The 17500-nt window shown below is 40.5% G+C and overlaps 1 protein-coding gene across 1 annotated transcript in view; it reads left to right on the top strand.

The window, feature by feature from the left end:
* The first annotated feature begins 9792 nt into the window (after positions 1-9792).
* LOC138977896 (uncharacterized) overlaps positions 9793-17500 on the top strand; it is an 11826-nt gene continuing 4118 nt past the window's right edge. Inside the window, exon 1 of the mRNA XM_070350503.1 lies at positions 9793-11492. Within this exon, the coding sequence (XP_070206604.1) occupies positions 10701-11492 (792 nt within the window). The 5' untranslated portion in view covers positions 9793-10700. The remainder of the gene's footprint in view (positions 11493-17500) is intronic.

The raw sequence follows: 17500 nt of genomic DNA, 5'->3' as shown, positions 1-17500 counted from the left end.
GTCTGGGTTTTGCAGTTTGGTCGCTGACTCCTAAACTCGTCAGTAAGTTTGGGTAAAAAGGTTTCTGCATTGTACGTGACAATTAGTGTTGTTAGTAGACAGAATATCGACAGCAACGGGACCTTTATGGTTGACAAATACAGCGAATAGCCCTGTTTCTGGTTTGAAAACCTTGCTTACAAATGTGGTGCATCTCGTCATTTTGGTCTAGACACGCTTTGTTTCTGTGTTCTCTGGCACTAAAGTAGAAGGAAACCTAAGTCTCATAATCAGTGACTACAGTAACAACAAATTTGGATGCACTGGGTTTACAACGGTTGAGCAGCTCGCGTGCAAGAGGACCCTGATGCTCCTTCCGTTCCTCTGTCAGCTAATGAGGCACCCATTTTGCGGCCAGCTTTTGAAGCGGAAGATCATTGAGTATAATTCTATGGAATGTTCCATATGAAAGTTTAAGTTTTGCACTTTGTACCCGCATGTACACTTTTTAATCTGAGTTCTTAAATGTTGACACATCCGCTACATTATTCTCGTTTGAAATGCTCTTCGGAAGTTGATTAGGCTTGTCAGAGTGATTACCCTTTTCCCCAATTTCGATTTCCCTTTTCTTTTGTCAGATTGGAGAATATGGTACAGCTTTGATTCATGTAAGGAGGTTCGGGGGCTTCGCACCTTCAACTAATATACTCCTACCACAACTGGACCCCCCCCCCCCCCCCTCACCCTACTTGGGTCCGGCCCTGCTTGCGCTGTCCTTCCAACAACTACAACACATGGTGAAATAATGTGTTCGTAGCCAAGATTGTCCTTTTAACAACTACAACACATGGTGAAATAATGTGTTCGTAGCCAAGATTGTCCTTTCAACAACTACAACACATGGTGAAATAATGTGTTCGTAGCCAAGATTGTCCTTTCAACAACTACAACACATGGTGAAATAATGTGTTCGTAGCCAAGATTGTCCTTTTAACAACTACAACACATGGTGAAATAATGTGTTCGTAGCCAAGATTGTCCTTTCAACAACTACAACACATGGTGAAATAATGTGTTCGTAGCCAAGATTGTCCTTTCAACAACTACAACACATGGTGAAATAATGTGTTCGTAGCCAATATTGTTCTTTCAACAACTACAACACATGGTGAAATAATGTGTTCGAAGCCAAGATTGTCCTTTTAACAACTACAACACATGGTGGAATAATGTGTTCGTAGCCAAGATTGTCCTTTCAACAACTACAAAACATGGTGAAATAATGTGTTCGTAGCCAAGATTGTCCTTTCAACAACTACAAAACATGGTGAAATAATGTGTTCGTAGCCAAGATTGTCCTTTTAACAACTACAACACATGGTGAAATAATGTGTTCGTTGCCAAGATTGTCCTTCCAACAACTACAACACATGGTGAAATAATGTGTTCGTAGCCAAGATTGTCCTTTTAACAACTACAACACATGGTGAAATAATGTGTTCGTAGCCAAGATTGACCTTTCAACAACTACAACACATGGTGAAATAATGTGTTCGTAGCCAAGATTGTCTTTTTAACAACTACAACACATGGTGAAATAATGTGTTCGTAGCCAAGATTGTCCTTTCAACAACTACAACACATGGTAAAATAATGTGTTCGTAGCCAAGATTGTCCTTTCAACAACTACAACACATGGTGAAATAATGTGTTCGTAGCCAAGATTGTCCTTTTAACAACTACAACACAATCATGGTGAAATAATGTGTTCGTAGCCAAGATTGTCCTTTCAACAACTACAACACATGGTGAAATAATGTGTCCGTAGCCAAGATTGCGCTTTCAACAACTACAACACATGGTGAAACAATGTGTTCGTAGCCAAGATTGTCCTTTTAACAACTACAACACATGGTGAAATAATGTGTTCGTAGCCAAGATTGACCTTTCAACAACAACAACACATGGTGAAATAATGTGTTCGTAGCCAAGATTGTCCTTTTAACAACTACAACACATGGTGAAATAATGTGTTCGTAGCCAAGATTGTCCTTTTAACAACTACAACACATGGTGAAATAATGTGTTCGTAGCCAAGATTGACCTTTCAACAACAACAACACATGGTGAAATAATGTGTTCGTAGCCAAGATTGTCCTTCCAACAACTACAACACATGGTGAAATAATGTGTTCGTAACCAAGATTGTTCTTTCAACAACTACAACACATGGTGAAATAATATGTTCGTAGCCAAGATTGTTCTTTTAACAACTACAACACATGGTGAAACAATGTGTTCGTAGCCAAGATTGTCCTTTCAACAACTACAACACATGGTGAAATAATGTGTTCGTAGCCAAGACTGTCCTTTTAACAACTACAACACATGGTGAAATAATGTGTTCGTAGCCAAGATTGTCCTTTTAACAACTACAACACATGGTGAAATAATGTGTTCGTAGCCAAGATTGTCCTTTTAACAACTACAACACATGGTGAAATAATGTGTTCGTAGCCAAGATTGTCCTTTTAACAACTACAACACATGGTGAAATAATGTGTTCGTAGCCAAGATTGTCCTTTTAACAACTACAACACATGGTGAAATAATGTGTTCGTTGCCAAGATTGTCCTTCCAACAACTACAACACATGGTGAAATAATGTGTTCGTAGCCAAGATTGTCCTTTTAACAACTACAACACATGGTGAAATAATGTGTTCGTAGCCAAGATTGTCCTTTTAACAACTACAACACATGGTAAAATAATGTGTTCGTAGCCAAGATTGTCCTTTCAACAACTACAACACATGGTGAAATAATGTGTTCGTAGCCAAGATTGTCCTTTCAACAACTACAACACATGGTGAAATAATGTGTTCGTAGCCAAGATTGTCCTTTTAACAACTACAACACATGGTGAAATAATGTGTTCGTAGCCAAGATTGTCCTTTCAACAACTCCAACACATGGTGAAATAATGTGTTCGTAGCCAAGATTGTCCGTTGCGATAGAAGCTCGGTCACGCTTTACTTTCAAACCACTTTACAGGTAGCCCTTGGAATTTCGAAAGATATGTTACCTTGAGTTGCTTAAAAGATATAATATGTTAACAAAGGGAACGTTTAATAATTATGAAAAGAAGATATTCACAAGTAGATCGGCCAACTGGTCTTTATAGTGAACAGACAGACGGACAAGTAGATCGGCCAACTAATCTTTATAGTGAACAGACAGACGGACAAGTAGATGGGCCAACTGGTCTTTATAGTGAACAGACAGACGGACAAGTAGATGGGCCAACTGGTCTTTATAGTGAACAGACAGACGGACAAGTAGATGGACCAACTGGTCTTTATAGTAAACAGACAGACGGACAAGTAGATCGGCCAACTGGTCTTTATAGTGAACAGACAGACGGACAAGTAGATCGGCCAACTGGTCTTTATAGTGAACAGACAGACGGACAAGTAGATGGGCCAACTGGTCTTTATAGTGAACAGACAGACGGACAAGTAGATCGGCCAACTGGTCTTTATAGTGAACAGACAGACGGACAAGTAGATGGACCAACTGGTCTTTATAGTGAACAGACAGACGGACAAGTAGATGGACCAACTGGTGTTTATAGTGAACAGACAGGCGGACAAGTAGATGGACCTACTGGTCTTTATAGTGAACAGACAGACGGACAAGTAGATGGACCTACTGGTCTTTATAGTGAACAGACAGACGGACAAGTAGATCGGCCTACTAGTCTTTATAGTGAACACACAGACGGACAGGTAGATCGGCCAACTGGTCTTTATAGTGAACAGACAGACGGACAAGTAGATCGGCCAACTGGTCTGTATAGTGAACAGACAGACGGACAAGTAGATCGGCCAACTGGTCTTTATAGTGAACAGACAGACGGACAAGTCGGTTAGACACAATAAATCCAAAATCAAAGAGACTGCCAACGTTCCAAAATTCAGAATAAAAAAAACAAGAAAGGTAGGTTGTTGGAACGTTTTTTATTCTGGACATTATTATTACTTGTTATTGCTTGTTATTGTATTGTGTTGTCAATAACAAACGTTCCAACATCCCACCTTTCTTGTTTGATTCTGAATTTTGGAACGTTGGCAGTCTCTTTGTTTTTGGATTTATTTTGTTCAAGCAGGTTAGAGACAAACAAACTTAGCTGAGTGTGCATTCTATATCTGGCAAGATGGGCAGAAGTAAGTCGTGAACGTGCACTTGGTTCATTCTTCTCTTTAAGTGTTGTATCTGTCTGTCTGTCTGTCTGTCTGTCTGTCTGTCTGTCTGTCTGTCTGTATGGCTGTCCACTACAAAGACCATTTGGTGGATGTAGGCCTAGTGGTGAGTGCCTTGTTTTCTCAAAAATTAAACGTTCCATTAAGTTACGTTTCTTGTTTGGTTTTTATATTTAGTCAAGTTTTGACTAAATATTTTAACATCGAGGGGGAATCGAAACGAGGGTCGTGGTGTATGTGCGTGTGTCTGTGTGTCTGTGTGTCTGTGTGTCTGTGTGTGTGTGTGTGTGTGTAGAGCGATTCAGACTAAACTACTGGACCGATCTTTATGAAATTTGACATGAGAGTTCCTGGGTATGAAATCCCCGAACGTTTTTTTCATTTTTTTGATAAATGTCTTTCATGACGTCATATCCGGCTTTTCGTGAAAGTTGAGGCGGCACTGTCACGCCCTCATTTTTTAACCAAATTGGTTCCAATTTTGGTCAAGTAATGTTCGACGAAGCCCGGACTTCGGTATTGCATTTCAGCTTGGTGGCTTAAAAATTAATTAATGACTTTGGTCATTAAAAATCTGAAAATTGTAAAAAAAAAACAAAAATGTATAAAACGATCCAAATTTACGTTTATCTTATTCTCCTTCATTTGCTGATTCCAAAAACATATAAATATGTTATATTCGGATTAAAAACAAGCTCTGAAAATTAAATATATAAAAATTATTATCAATTTTTTTTTTCGAAATCAATTTAAAAACACTTTCATCTTATTCCTTGTCGGTTTCTGATTCCAAAAACATATAGATATAATATGTTTGGATTAAAAACACGCTTAGAAAGTTAAAACGAAGAGAGGTACAGAAAAGCGTGCTATCCTTCTCAGCGCAACGAATACCCCGCTCTTCTTGTCAATTCCACGGGCACTGCCTTTGCCACGGGCGGTGGAGTGACGATGCTACGAGTATACGGTCTTGCTGCGTTGCGTTGCGTTCAGTTTCATTCTGTGAGTTCGACAGCTACTTGACTAAATATTGTATTTTCGCCTTACGCGACTTGTTTATTCTGTATTTTGGAATGTGATAGTCTGTTTTTTGCTGAACTTTGCTGGCTTAACAAAGCAGTTGTCATTTTGACTAAGCATCGTTTTGTTTTCTTATGAACTCCCCCCCCCCCTCCCCTAAAAATAAAAGGAAGAAAACTTTGTGTGGAAGAAGTGTGGGGGCGACAGACACATTTGAAAGTTATTTCACTCCTTGTAAAGCTCATTGGATCGTTGCCAAGTCACCCGTCATGCTTCTCCTAACCCGTCATGCTTCTCCTAACCCGTCATGCTTTTTCTAATCCTTCATCACCACACTCTTTTCGCTGTATTTATTTGACATCCTGCACTGATTTCGTTTCGTTCTGTTCAGCTTACCTGCCAAGCAGTATTCCTGAGAAAAGAGGACAGGACAAGAAGTGTTGACACTATTGTTCTATTGACGTCACCCTGCCAGTCTATTCATTGCCACAGTCAGTTTAGTTTCAGCAGTCGGGAAAGCGCTTTTGGTATTCATCGTGTGTATACCTGTCTCGGTGACGTAGAATTCTTTTGTCACCTGTGTTGTAACTGCAATAATCTCTTCACCCACCTCTCTCCCTCCCTCCCTCCACCCACCTCCCTCCCTCCATCCACCCTGAGTGATCGAGATCTACTATGAGTACAGGCGTCCCAAAAGGGTTGTATGTCTCATTAGACCGTGGTGCTGTACGCTGCTCAGCGGTGAGAAGGGCAATAGATACTGCGTGGATTGCTGTGTGATACTTTTCATTATTTGAAAAAGTGAGGTACCCTTTCCTGAACCCATTTGTGTGTGGTATATTCTGGGTCTAAATGCTTAGAAAAGGCGCCAAGATTAATATTTGAGTCGTAAAACAAAAATCAAATGTTGTGGCCAACGTGTGTAAGAATTCGTCAAGGTTTGAAAAACAACCCGACATTACGACAGGATCTGTCACCCAGTTTGTTTTTCTTGGAATGTCATCACCTTGTGCAGTTCTGGAGGTTTTCTTGGAATGTCATCACCTTGTGCAGTTCTGGAGGTTTTCTTGGAATGTCATCACCTTGTGCAGTTCTGGAGGTTTTCTTGGAATGTCATCACCTTGTGCAGTTCTGGAGGTTTTCTTGGAATGTCATCACCTTGTGCAGTTCTGGAGGTTTTCTTGGAATGTCATCACCTTGTGCAGTTCTGGAGGTTTTCTTGGAATGTCATCACCTTGTGCAGTTCTGGAGGTTTTCTTGGAATGTCATCACCTTGTGCAGTTCTGGAGGTTTTTTTGGCAATGCTTTGTGCATGAAGGATAGTTGTTGCGCTTAATCTGCCTGATACCTAAAAACCATGAAGTAATAGGTTAGGTCTGTGTGCCAGTACAAAAACACACACACAGAAATAAGAAAATAGACAGAAAGGACGACAGCGTGAAAAAGCGCATCATAAATGCAACTCAACGTGTGTGTATTGACGTGGTGGTTTTCATGTGTGAACTTAATTAGAATAGAAATCTTGTCATTTCGTGAAGGTTTCTATTGCGCTGCCTGTTCAACAACTTTAAGACATGGTGACAGATTTTGTTGGAAACCAAGACTGTGTAGAGTGTCCGTTGTGAAAGAAGCTCTGGTTTGCTTTGTGTTTATGCAACCTAATAGTCTGTACAGGGGACTGACAGACACACAAGTATGACACACACCAACAAATAGAAGACTCGCAGACGATGGTTAGCCACAAAGAACACAGCGAACGCACACTCAGTCTTTTGTTTTATTTGTCTCATACTTATACTCATACTTTCTGTATGTCCAGTATAAGGACCATTGGGTTGTTTTAATCGGAATATCTTGCTTTGGGAAAAAGTAAAGCACCATCAACTAACATTTCTGTTTTTTATTCTGGGATTTGGAATGTTGGCAGTCTGACTATTTTCTGACTTGTGTTGTAGTGCACGGTGGTCAGTGCATGTTGATGGATTACATTGATAAAACAGTTGTATTTTTTACGGAACACCATTATATCTTATGAGAGAGGGGGGGGGGGCAATTTTGTGGGGAAGAAGTGTAGAGGCGAGAGACGTTCTTGTAAGTTATTTTACTCGTTGTAAAGCTCGTTTGATAAGCAAAGTCCTCACTTCAAAAGACCCCCACCCCCCGACTCCTTCTGGCTGATTCTATTTGACAGCTGTACTGATTCCGTTTTGTTCTGTTTGCGTGACAAGAAGTATTCCTGAGAAAAGAGGACACGAACCAAAATGTTGACACCAAAAAAGAGGATACAAAAATCAGTGGTGACAGTAATGTTCTATTGACACCAGAAGTTCCTTACCCAGTCTACTCATTGCCACAGTGGTGACAGTAATGTTCTATTGACACCAGAAGTTCCTTACCCAGTCTACTCATTGCCACAGTGTGTGTCGTTCCGCACAAACAGTCGGGAAAGAGCTTGTGGTCGTCATCGTGTGTCTCGGTGACTTGCTTGCTTACTGCCCGTTATGCCGGTTGGCGTGTAGGCCAATATGTATCGGTGACGTAGCAGTTTTTGTTGTCACTATTTTGCAGCAACGTGTGATCGGAACTCCACCCCTCTCTTCATCCATTCACCCCTATCCCTTTACTATAAGTACAGGCGTGACAGTGACTGTATATCTCATCCATTCACCCCTATCCCTTTACTATAAGTACAGGCGTGAAAGTGATTGTATATCTCATCCATTCACCCCTATCCCTTTACTATAAGTACAGGTGTGACAGTGATTGTATATCTCATCCATTCACCTCTATCCCTTTACTATAAGTACAGGCGTGACAGTGATTGTATATCTCATCCATTCACCTCTATCCCTTTACTATAAGTACAGGCGTGACAGTGATTGTATATCTCATCCATTCACCTCTATCCCTTTACTATAAGTACAGGCGTGACAGTGATTGTATATCTCATCCATTCACCTCTATCCCTTTACTATAAGTACAGGCGTGACAGTGATTGTATCTCTCATCCATTCACCTCTATCCCTTTACTATAAGTACAGGCGTGACAGTGATTGTATCTCTCATCCATTCACCCCTATCCCTTTACTATAAGTACAGGCGTGACAGTGATTGTATCTCTCATCCATTCACCCCTATCCCTTTACTATAAGTACAGGCGTGACAGTGACTGTATCTCTCATCCATTCACCCCTATCCCTTTACTATAAGTACAGGCATGACAGTGATTGTATCTCTCATCCATTCACCTCTATCCCTTTACTATAAGTACAGGCGTGACAGTGGTTGTATCTCTCATCCACTCACCCCTATCCCTTTACTATAAGTACAGGCGTGACAGTGATTGTATATCTCATCCATTCACCCCTATCCCTTTACTATAAGTACAGGCGTGACAGTGACTGTATATCTCATCCATTCACCCCTATCCCTTTACTATAAGTACAGGCGTGACAGTGATTGTATCTCTCATCCATTCACCTCTATCCCTTTACTATAAGTACAGGCGTGACAGTGATTGTATCTCTCATCCATTCACCTCTATCCCTTTACTATAAGTACAGGCGTGACAGTGATTGTATATCTCATCCATTCACCTCTATCCCTTTACTATAAGTACAGGCGTGACAGTGATTGTATCTCTCATCCATTCACCCCTATCCCTTTACTATAAGTACAGGCGTGACAGTGATTGTATCTCTCATCCATTCACCTCTATCCCTTTACTATAAGTACAGGCGTGACAGTGATTGTATATCTCATCCATTCACCCCTATCCCTTTACTATAAGTACAGGCGTGAAAGTGATTGTATCTCTCATCCATTCACCCCTATCCCTTTACTATAAGTACAGGCGTGACAGTGATTGTATATCTCATCCATTCACCTCTATCCCTTTACTATAAGTACAGGCGTGAAAGTGATTGTATCTCTCATCCATTCACCCCTATCCCTTTACTAAAAATACAGGCGTGAAAGTGATTGTATCTCTCATCGGATTGTGGTGCGGTATGCTACTAAGCTGTGAGAAGAGAAATAGAGGATACTACGTGGCTTGCTGTGTGATACCTGGTTAACATGAGGTTGTTGTTTATAACTATTGAAATACAAAGCCAAAGCGAGCGTTTCATTATTTGAAAAAGCAACGAGTGTAAACGTGGTATCACACAGCAAGCCACGTGGTAATCTGTTACTCCTACAATCTGTACTTAAATGCCTTCTGCTTCAAATTTCCTGGAGTCGGAGTGTCATGCAGGAGACACGTAAATACAGAATGTAAGATACACAGAATACTTCATGGCTTGCAGTGCCACAATAGGTTTATACTTGTGGTTTTTTTACAATTATCGAAAAGCTCATAATTTCCATATTTAAAAAATCAACTCTTGTAAACCTGGTGAACACAGCAAGCTATTTAGTATTCTCTATGTATCAAATGGCGGTCTCCTCACGTACGTGGGATAAATCTCGCTTCACTGTAGCTCAACTGATTAAACGAGACTTACAAAGGGACGGAGCTTAAATTTACTGTAGCTCAACTGATTGAACGAGACTTACAAAGGGACGGAGCTTCACTGCAGCTCAACTGATTGAACGAGACTTACAAAGGGACGGAGCTTCACTGTAGCTCAACTGATTGAACGAGACTTACAAAGGGACGGAGCTTCGCTGTAGCTCAACTGATTGAACGAGACTTACAAAGGGACGGAGCTTCACTGTAGCTCAACTGATTGAACCAGACTTACAAAGGGATGAACAGTTGAATCGGCACCCTGTCGTTCACATTGGAAGAAATCAAAGAACTGCGTGTTGATCATTCGTCAAAGTGCATCGCGAAGGACAGGAGAGTAAAACCATCCTGACAATATATCCTTTATTGGTACCGCTATTTCAAACGAAGACAAAGCAACTCTTAAACCTGGGTCAGACTTGTACCTGAAAAAGGTTACTTTCAACTGAGCGCCAGGTCCGCAAAACACTGTGGGCAGAACTATCCGCGAAGCAGATCTGACGCTCCGGTACGGTACATGCACTGACCACATTGCTACACTTTGTTCCCAGGAAGCTACACTTTGTTCCCAGGAAGCTACACTTTGTTCCCAGGAAGCTACACTTTGTTCCCTGGCAGCTACACTTTGTTCCCAGGAAGCTACACTTTGTTCCCAGGAAGCTACACTTTGTTCCCAGGAAGCTACACTTTGTTCCCAGAAGCTACACTTTGTTCCCTCGCAGCTACACTTTGTTCCTAGAAGCTACACTTTGTTCCCAGATGCTACACTTTGTTCCCAGGAAGCTACACTTTGTTCCCTGGCAGCTACACTTTGTTCCCTAGAAGCTACACTTTGTTGCCAGGAAGCAACACTTTGTTACCAGAAAGCTACACTTTGTTCCCAGAAGCTACACTTTGTTCCCGTGGCAGGAGAAATCTGAACAGCTCACCATGGCAGGACCGGGAAGCAGTCAACAGACCAGCAGCAGCAACTGGCGGCAGATCGTGACGTCACTCTACCCTGACGCTCTCACCCTTACCTACTGTGTGCCCCCCGTCAATTTTAACAAGGTACCCTACGTCAGGGGCACTGTACCCGGTACCGGTCACTCTGCGCTTGTGTTACACCCGCCATCTGGTGCCGCCCCTGTCCACAATGTTCCCCCGGTCAGTCAGCGACCAGTCCCGCCATCTCGGTACAGCCTGTTGACCCAAGAGCCCGACCCACAAGCCATACCTGACAATGTGCAGGAGAGCGACCTCCGGGATGACTTTGCCCAGAACCACGTGATGATCAACCTGCAAGAACTTGGCAACAGTCGTCACGAGGTCATGTTCATCCTGTCTCAGCTCAGTTTCGGCAACTACCTCAACCAGCCTGCCTACGCCGCGGCCACTGCACAGCTCCCACGACCATCACAGCTTGACACGAAGAAAACCAAATACTCTGATGGTGAGGCCGACTTTGTGTTGATCCACCGCCAGCACGGCATTCTGATCGGAGAGCTCAAGTCAGTGGGCAAGAGCCAGGCTTGTTCACAGAACCCACAACCTCCGGCCGACGCTGACGTGGCCAAGAGGGTGACGAAGGCGGTCAAGCAGCTGGACAGGTCGGAGACAGTAGTGAGGCACCTTGTGAGTGACGTGTCACCTGGCATGACTGTGAGGAAAGCTCTGTTCCTGCCTTACGTCAGCACTGAGCAACTCGAGCGGGTCTTGGATAACGATCCACAGTTGGAACAGGTATTCTATGAGAGAGAGAGAGAGAGAGAGAGAGAGAGAGAGAGAGAGAGAGAGAGAGAGAGAGAGAGAGAGAGAGAGACAGACAGAGAGAGACAGAGACAAAGACAAAGAGAGAGAGAGAGAGAGAGAGAGACTCAGACTCAGACTCAGAACTTTATTACAAAAGGATAAAGGTTTTAGGCAAAGCCTATTCTTCCAACCTGTCCTTTATACAACACATAAAGACAGACGGACATAAAAAATAAAAATTCAATCATATAAGATACAGAATTACATTGTATGGATTGCAACACAATGTGCATTTAAGGAATTATATAGGGAGAACTCAAAAATTACAAAGTTACATTGACTCAGTTAAACCTTTCATTTTGAAAATTAAGTTGCTCAAATCAGCTACACATCCGTTAACACTAGTACAAAATGTTCAACAAAATAACAATCAAACAAGACATTTCATTGACGAATGATGTGTGAACGTGACTGTCTCTTAAGGCTGGAGTACACTTTGGAGGCCCAATTTCAAAGTGATTAGGTAGTTTTAAAAGTTACTTTTTCTGTTAGTTCAATGTTTGCTTTATCAGGAAAATACAAAATATAAAGGGCTTAACGCGCAAAATTTTAAGATAACGACTGAAGTTTAAGCATAGGTATCAGATTTTTTCACGCAAACACTACTGAATAAGTTGCAATATTGTATTGTGAAAATGTAAACAAAATAACAATCAGATGATCACAAACTGAAGAAGAGAAATAGGGAAGCAAAATAGAACAATAAACATAGTGATTTTACTTGTGAATTCGGAAAAAAATCCTTTTGTATCCATTTTGAAGCTCAATTTGAAGCATGGAACACCAACAAACATTGATTAAAAGTGTTAAAGTGATTACAGTGTTCAGAAATAGTGTTAGATACCAAGTTGAGTTATCCCTCTTTACCAATTTAAAAAAAAATATACCTCTTAACGCGCAAAATTTTGAACTGTGATGCTTTTACTACCCCCACCCCCTTCCCATTTGTCAGAAAAGAGTGCATATTATCTTCCAAATAGAAAAGCAGGGTAGTCAGATGATCAAAAACTTAAGAAGAGAAAGAGGGAAGCAAAATAGAACATCCAACATAATGATTTAACTTGTGAATTATGAGAAAACTATTTTTTTTACCCATTTGTGAAGCTTAATTTGAAACTTGGAACACAGACAAACATATATTAAAAGTGTTAAAGTGATTACAGTGTTCAGAAATAGTGTTAGATACCAAGTTGAGTTATCCCTCTTTACCACTGTTAAAAGAAATACACCTCTTGTCGCGCAAAATCTTGAACTGTGATACTTTTACTTCCCCCACCCCCTACCCATTTTTTCAGAAAAGAGTGCATAATTATTATCTACCAAATAGAAAAGCAGGGTAGTCAGATGATCAAAAACTTCAGAACAGAAATAGGGAAGCAAAATAGAACATCCAACATAGTGATTTAACTGGTGAATTCTAAAAAAAACCCACTTTTTTACTCATTTTATTAGCTTAATTTAAAGCTTGGAACTGAAGACAGAAAAAAAAATTAAAAGTGCTAAAGTGGTTACAGTGTTCAGAAATAGTGTTTGATACCAAGTTGAGTTATCCCTCTTCATCACAGTTAAAAAAAACACACCTCTTGTCGCGCAAAATCTTGAACTGTGATGCTTTTACTACCCCCACCCCCTACCCATTTTTCAGAAAAGAGTGCATATTATCTTTCAAATAGAAAAGCAGGGTAGTCAGATGATCAAAAACTTAAAGAAGAGAAAGAGGGAAGCAAAATAGAACATCCAACATAATGATTTAACTTGTGAATTATTAAAAAAACATTTTTTTACCCATTTTTGAAGCTTAATTTGAAACTTGGAACACAGACAAACATAAATCAAAAGTGTTAAAGTGATTACAGTGTTCAGAAATAGTGTTAGATACCAAGTTGAGTTATCCCTCTTTACCAATTTAAAAAAAAATACACCTTAACGTGCAAAATTTTGAACTGTGATGCTTTTACTACCCCCACCCCCTTCCCATTTGTCAGAAAAGAGTGCATATTATCTTCCAAATAGAAAAGCAGGGTAGTCAGATGATCAAAAACTTAAGAAGAGAAAGAGGGAAGCAAAATAGAACATCCAACATAATGATTTAACTTGTGAATTATGAGAAAACTATTTTTTTTACCCATTTTTGAAGCTTAATTTAAAACTTGGAACACAAACAAACATAAATTAAAAGTGTTAAAGTGATTACAGTGTTCAGAAATAGTGTTAGATACCAAGTTGAGTTATCCCTCTTTACCACTGTTAAAAGAAATACACCTCTTGTCGGCCAAAATCTTGAACTGTGATACTTTTACTTCCCCCACCTCCTACCCATTTTTTCAGAAAAGAGTGCATATGTTCTGCGCGAACTTAGAATCCGGTTTCATTCTAGAATGGACCGGGTCCAGGTTGGAATTCTAACCCTGCGCAAGTACAGGGGTGCCATTCTAGAATGAAACCCTTGTTGCTGGTCCATTCTAGAATCGGCCGTGCGCAAGGTTGGAATTTGGGTCCAAGTTGGAATAGTCATTCCAGTTAGACTATCACACAGCCAAAGCCACAAATGTGGATTTTCTGTTTGTTTTTGTTTTTTGTGTGTTTGGTTGGGTTTTTTTTCTCGGGTTTTTTACACTTTACTCAAAGACATCGTGAATTGGGATTGTGATGTTCTGAAAGTGATTACGATTTTGAGAGACACTCAGCACTGATCGCTACGAACGGAAATTTCCGGACTGACAGTGTTTTGCCGATCTCGCTTGTAACTTTTAATCTTATTCATATACATGAAGTTGGTCTTCTGAATTGTGAAGATATAATGTCAACTTTTTTTTAAACCTGTGACAACAGCTCTATAACTCACTCTGTCCTTCTGTTGGTCTGTCTGTCGGTTAGTCGGTCTGACCGTCTGTCTGTCTGTCTGTCAAAAAAATTGTCAAAAAACCGGACATTTCCGAGAGGGAGACAGCGCTGACATTGCAAGCGGCCGCAACCGGCTCTCATCACAAAAACAACTGCCCTGCAAACAATACCGCCCTGGTAGTCCCCCTTGCTATGGTCTGCCTTTGTTTATTGCGTACTCAGGAGTGTCAACTTTCTTGACATGACATGACATCGCAAGATCGCCAAAGGATTTTTTTCAGGGGTAGACAAATCAGCCCCATTTTATCAAAGGGAAGGTGCAGGTGGAGATAATTCAAGGGAAGACAACTCTGTCTTACCTACAAACATTACGGCCCCCTTTATTCAAGGGTTTCATTCTAGAATGGCACCCCTGTACTTGCGCAGGGTTAGAATTCCAACCTGGACCCGGTCCATTCTAGAATGAAACCGGATTCTAAGTTCGCGCAGAACACATATATTATCTACCAAATAGAAAAGCAGGGTAGTCAGATGATCAAAAACTGAAGAACAGAAATAGGGAAGCAAAATAGAACATCCAACATAGTGATTTAACTGGTGAATTCTGAAAAAACCAATTTTTTACTCATTTTATTAGCTGAATTTTAAAGCTTGGAAGACAGAGAAAAAAAATGAAAGTGCTAAAGTGGTTACAGTGTTCAGAAATAGTGTTTGGTACCAAGTTGAGTTATCCCTCTTCATCACAGTTAAAAGAAACACACCTCTTGTCGCGCAAAATCTTGAACTGTGATGCTTTTACTACCCCCACCCCCTACCCATTTTTCAGAAAAGAGTGCATATTATCTTCCAAATAGAAAAGCAAGGTAATCAGATGATCACAAAATTAAGAAGATAAATAGGGAAGCAAAATAGAATATCCAAAATAGTGATTTAACTGTAGATTTCAGAAGAAAAAAAACCTTTTTTTTAATCATTTTTGAAGCTGAATTAGAAGTTTGGAAGACAGAAGAAAAAAAAGAACAAAAGTGCCAAAGTGGTTACAGTGTTCAGAAATAGTGTTAGATACCAAGTTGAGTTTTTGCTCTTTATAAAAGAAACACACCTCTTGTCGCGCAAAATCTTGAACTGTGATCCTTTTACTACCCCCGCCCTCTACCCATTTGAACAGAAAAGAGTGCATATTCTCTTCCAATTAGAAAAATAAGTAAAAGCAACTGGACATTTTTAAAATACATCTTTTCTGTCAGTCCAAGGATTGCTTAGTCCATTAAAAACAAACAGACTAGGATTTAACGCACCCATTTTAAGAAAAAGTTAACATGATAATTGATATATCAGACTTTTTTTATGCAATTACTACTGAAGATTCCAGACCAGGTAAAACAATCATTTTATATCCTTTGTCACATTTGTTTGTTTTTTATAAATCTATCTATAGCGAGTCTTGTCTCTTTGTGTCATTTAGTTATTTTCAAGAATTCTATCCTGGCAACAACAACAACAAAAACACCTACCTACCTACCCTATTTTTTTTTAGCCATGTTAATAGAAACAGACAATTTATTTGTTTTGGCCTAAAGATCTTGAAACATTTGTTTTAATAGAGAAATAACAAGTACAGCCATTATAGGTATTAGCTGTGTCACTCGAATTTCTTTGTCAGGCTGAAACTTAGCTGTTGCGTTGGTGTCTGCTGTGTGTATCTGGGTCCAAAGCAACTTTCACATTCTCATCTACACACTCACGTTACACAAGTATATATATATATACAATTCCACCCACAGAGGCGTTCGGGGATGGGGGTCTCGCACTCGGGCGAATCACACCACAAAATACAAAGTATAACGTACACAGATTTTACTATTGAACCAAAAAGCAAATTAAATCATGAATAAATCAATCAAGCAAAACTTCCACACAATGACACACTCACTCTCGGTTCACACTGCGCTCTGGACGTGCACACTTGGCAGCACGTATACCGTTCCGGCACCGTTTGTCTTCCTGCAAGTCCAGCATAGGCACACGATTGTCCAAGAATCACAATAATCCTCGTGAATGTCACAGCAGGCATAGTAGAAAAGTCCAAGAGGGTGCGTTGATGGTGGTAATCCGGTGTACACACACACACACACACACACACACACACACACACACACACACACACACCGGTTTGGTAAGTTACCTGATAAATAATGTAGCCTGTGGATTTAACGGGGAGACTGGTCAGACAGGAAGAGCATTTCACATTTCCGATGTTCAGCGATAAACTTGTTTTCTTCGAGAGTTCGATCTTCGTGCGATTCTGGCGCGTTGTCATCAAGAACGTAAAAAAACACCAGGATATCATCATGATGCCTCTCTACAAAAACCAGGCAGTCTAGGAACTCTTCATCTAAAGTCAGTCAGTATTAGCCCCTCAACACAATCCTCATCTTGTCCCATAGTGATTTCTGCCGCCAAAGAACGTGTGGTTCTTAACTCACAAGACCGATTTGTCGTCTTCCATTGCGAAATTCAGATCTACCCCAACTACGTGCATTGATCTGAGCAATAAAATGTAGATGCGATAATCTGCAAACATCTCTTCAACACAATCTACATCTTGTCCCATCGTGATTTCTGTCGGCAAAGAACATGTGGTTCTCAACTCACAAGACCGATTTGTCATCTTTCAGAAATTCAGATCTGCCCCAAGTACGTGCAATAAAATGTAGAAGCGATAATCTGAAAAAAAATCTTTTCGCGTGAACGCTGCCACGTTGTCATCAGTCCGATGTCTTTTATCCAGAGCAGGGATGAACACACTTTTTCATCAGTAGTTTGTTATGTTTATCCGCAGACTGCTTTCCATTACTTGTCGTCTGTTTTAGCTTGACTCGTGGGGTTCTTCAGCCAGGCAAAAAGTGCTTGTTTACTGACACGTTCTCACGCACGACATGTCGTAAATGCAAGTTCTAACGATTGTTTTTTATTGCACTGATAGAGAATGTCGATATTTGTAAACGTCTGCCATTTCCTAATGTTTATTTCATTATTTTGCATTCGGATATGGCTAGTAAGTGGATAATCTGTTACGACACGAAACGCGTTCT

The sequence above is a fragment of the Littorina saxatilis genome, linkage group LG10, assembly GCF_037325665.1.
Source record: "Littorina saxatilis isolate snail1 linkage group LG10, US_GU_Lsax_2.0, whole genome shotgun sequence".
Classification (NCBI taxonomy): domain Eukaryota; kingdom Metazoa; phylum Mollusca; class Gastropoda; order Littorinimorpha; family Littorinidae; genus Littorina; species Littorina saxatilis.
The sequence above is the reverse complement of the archived record's forward strand: the minus strand, read 5'-3'. Positions and strand labels throughout refer to the sequence as shown.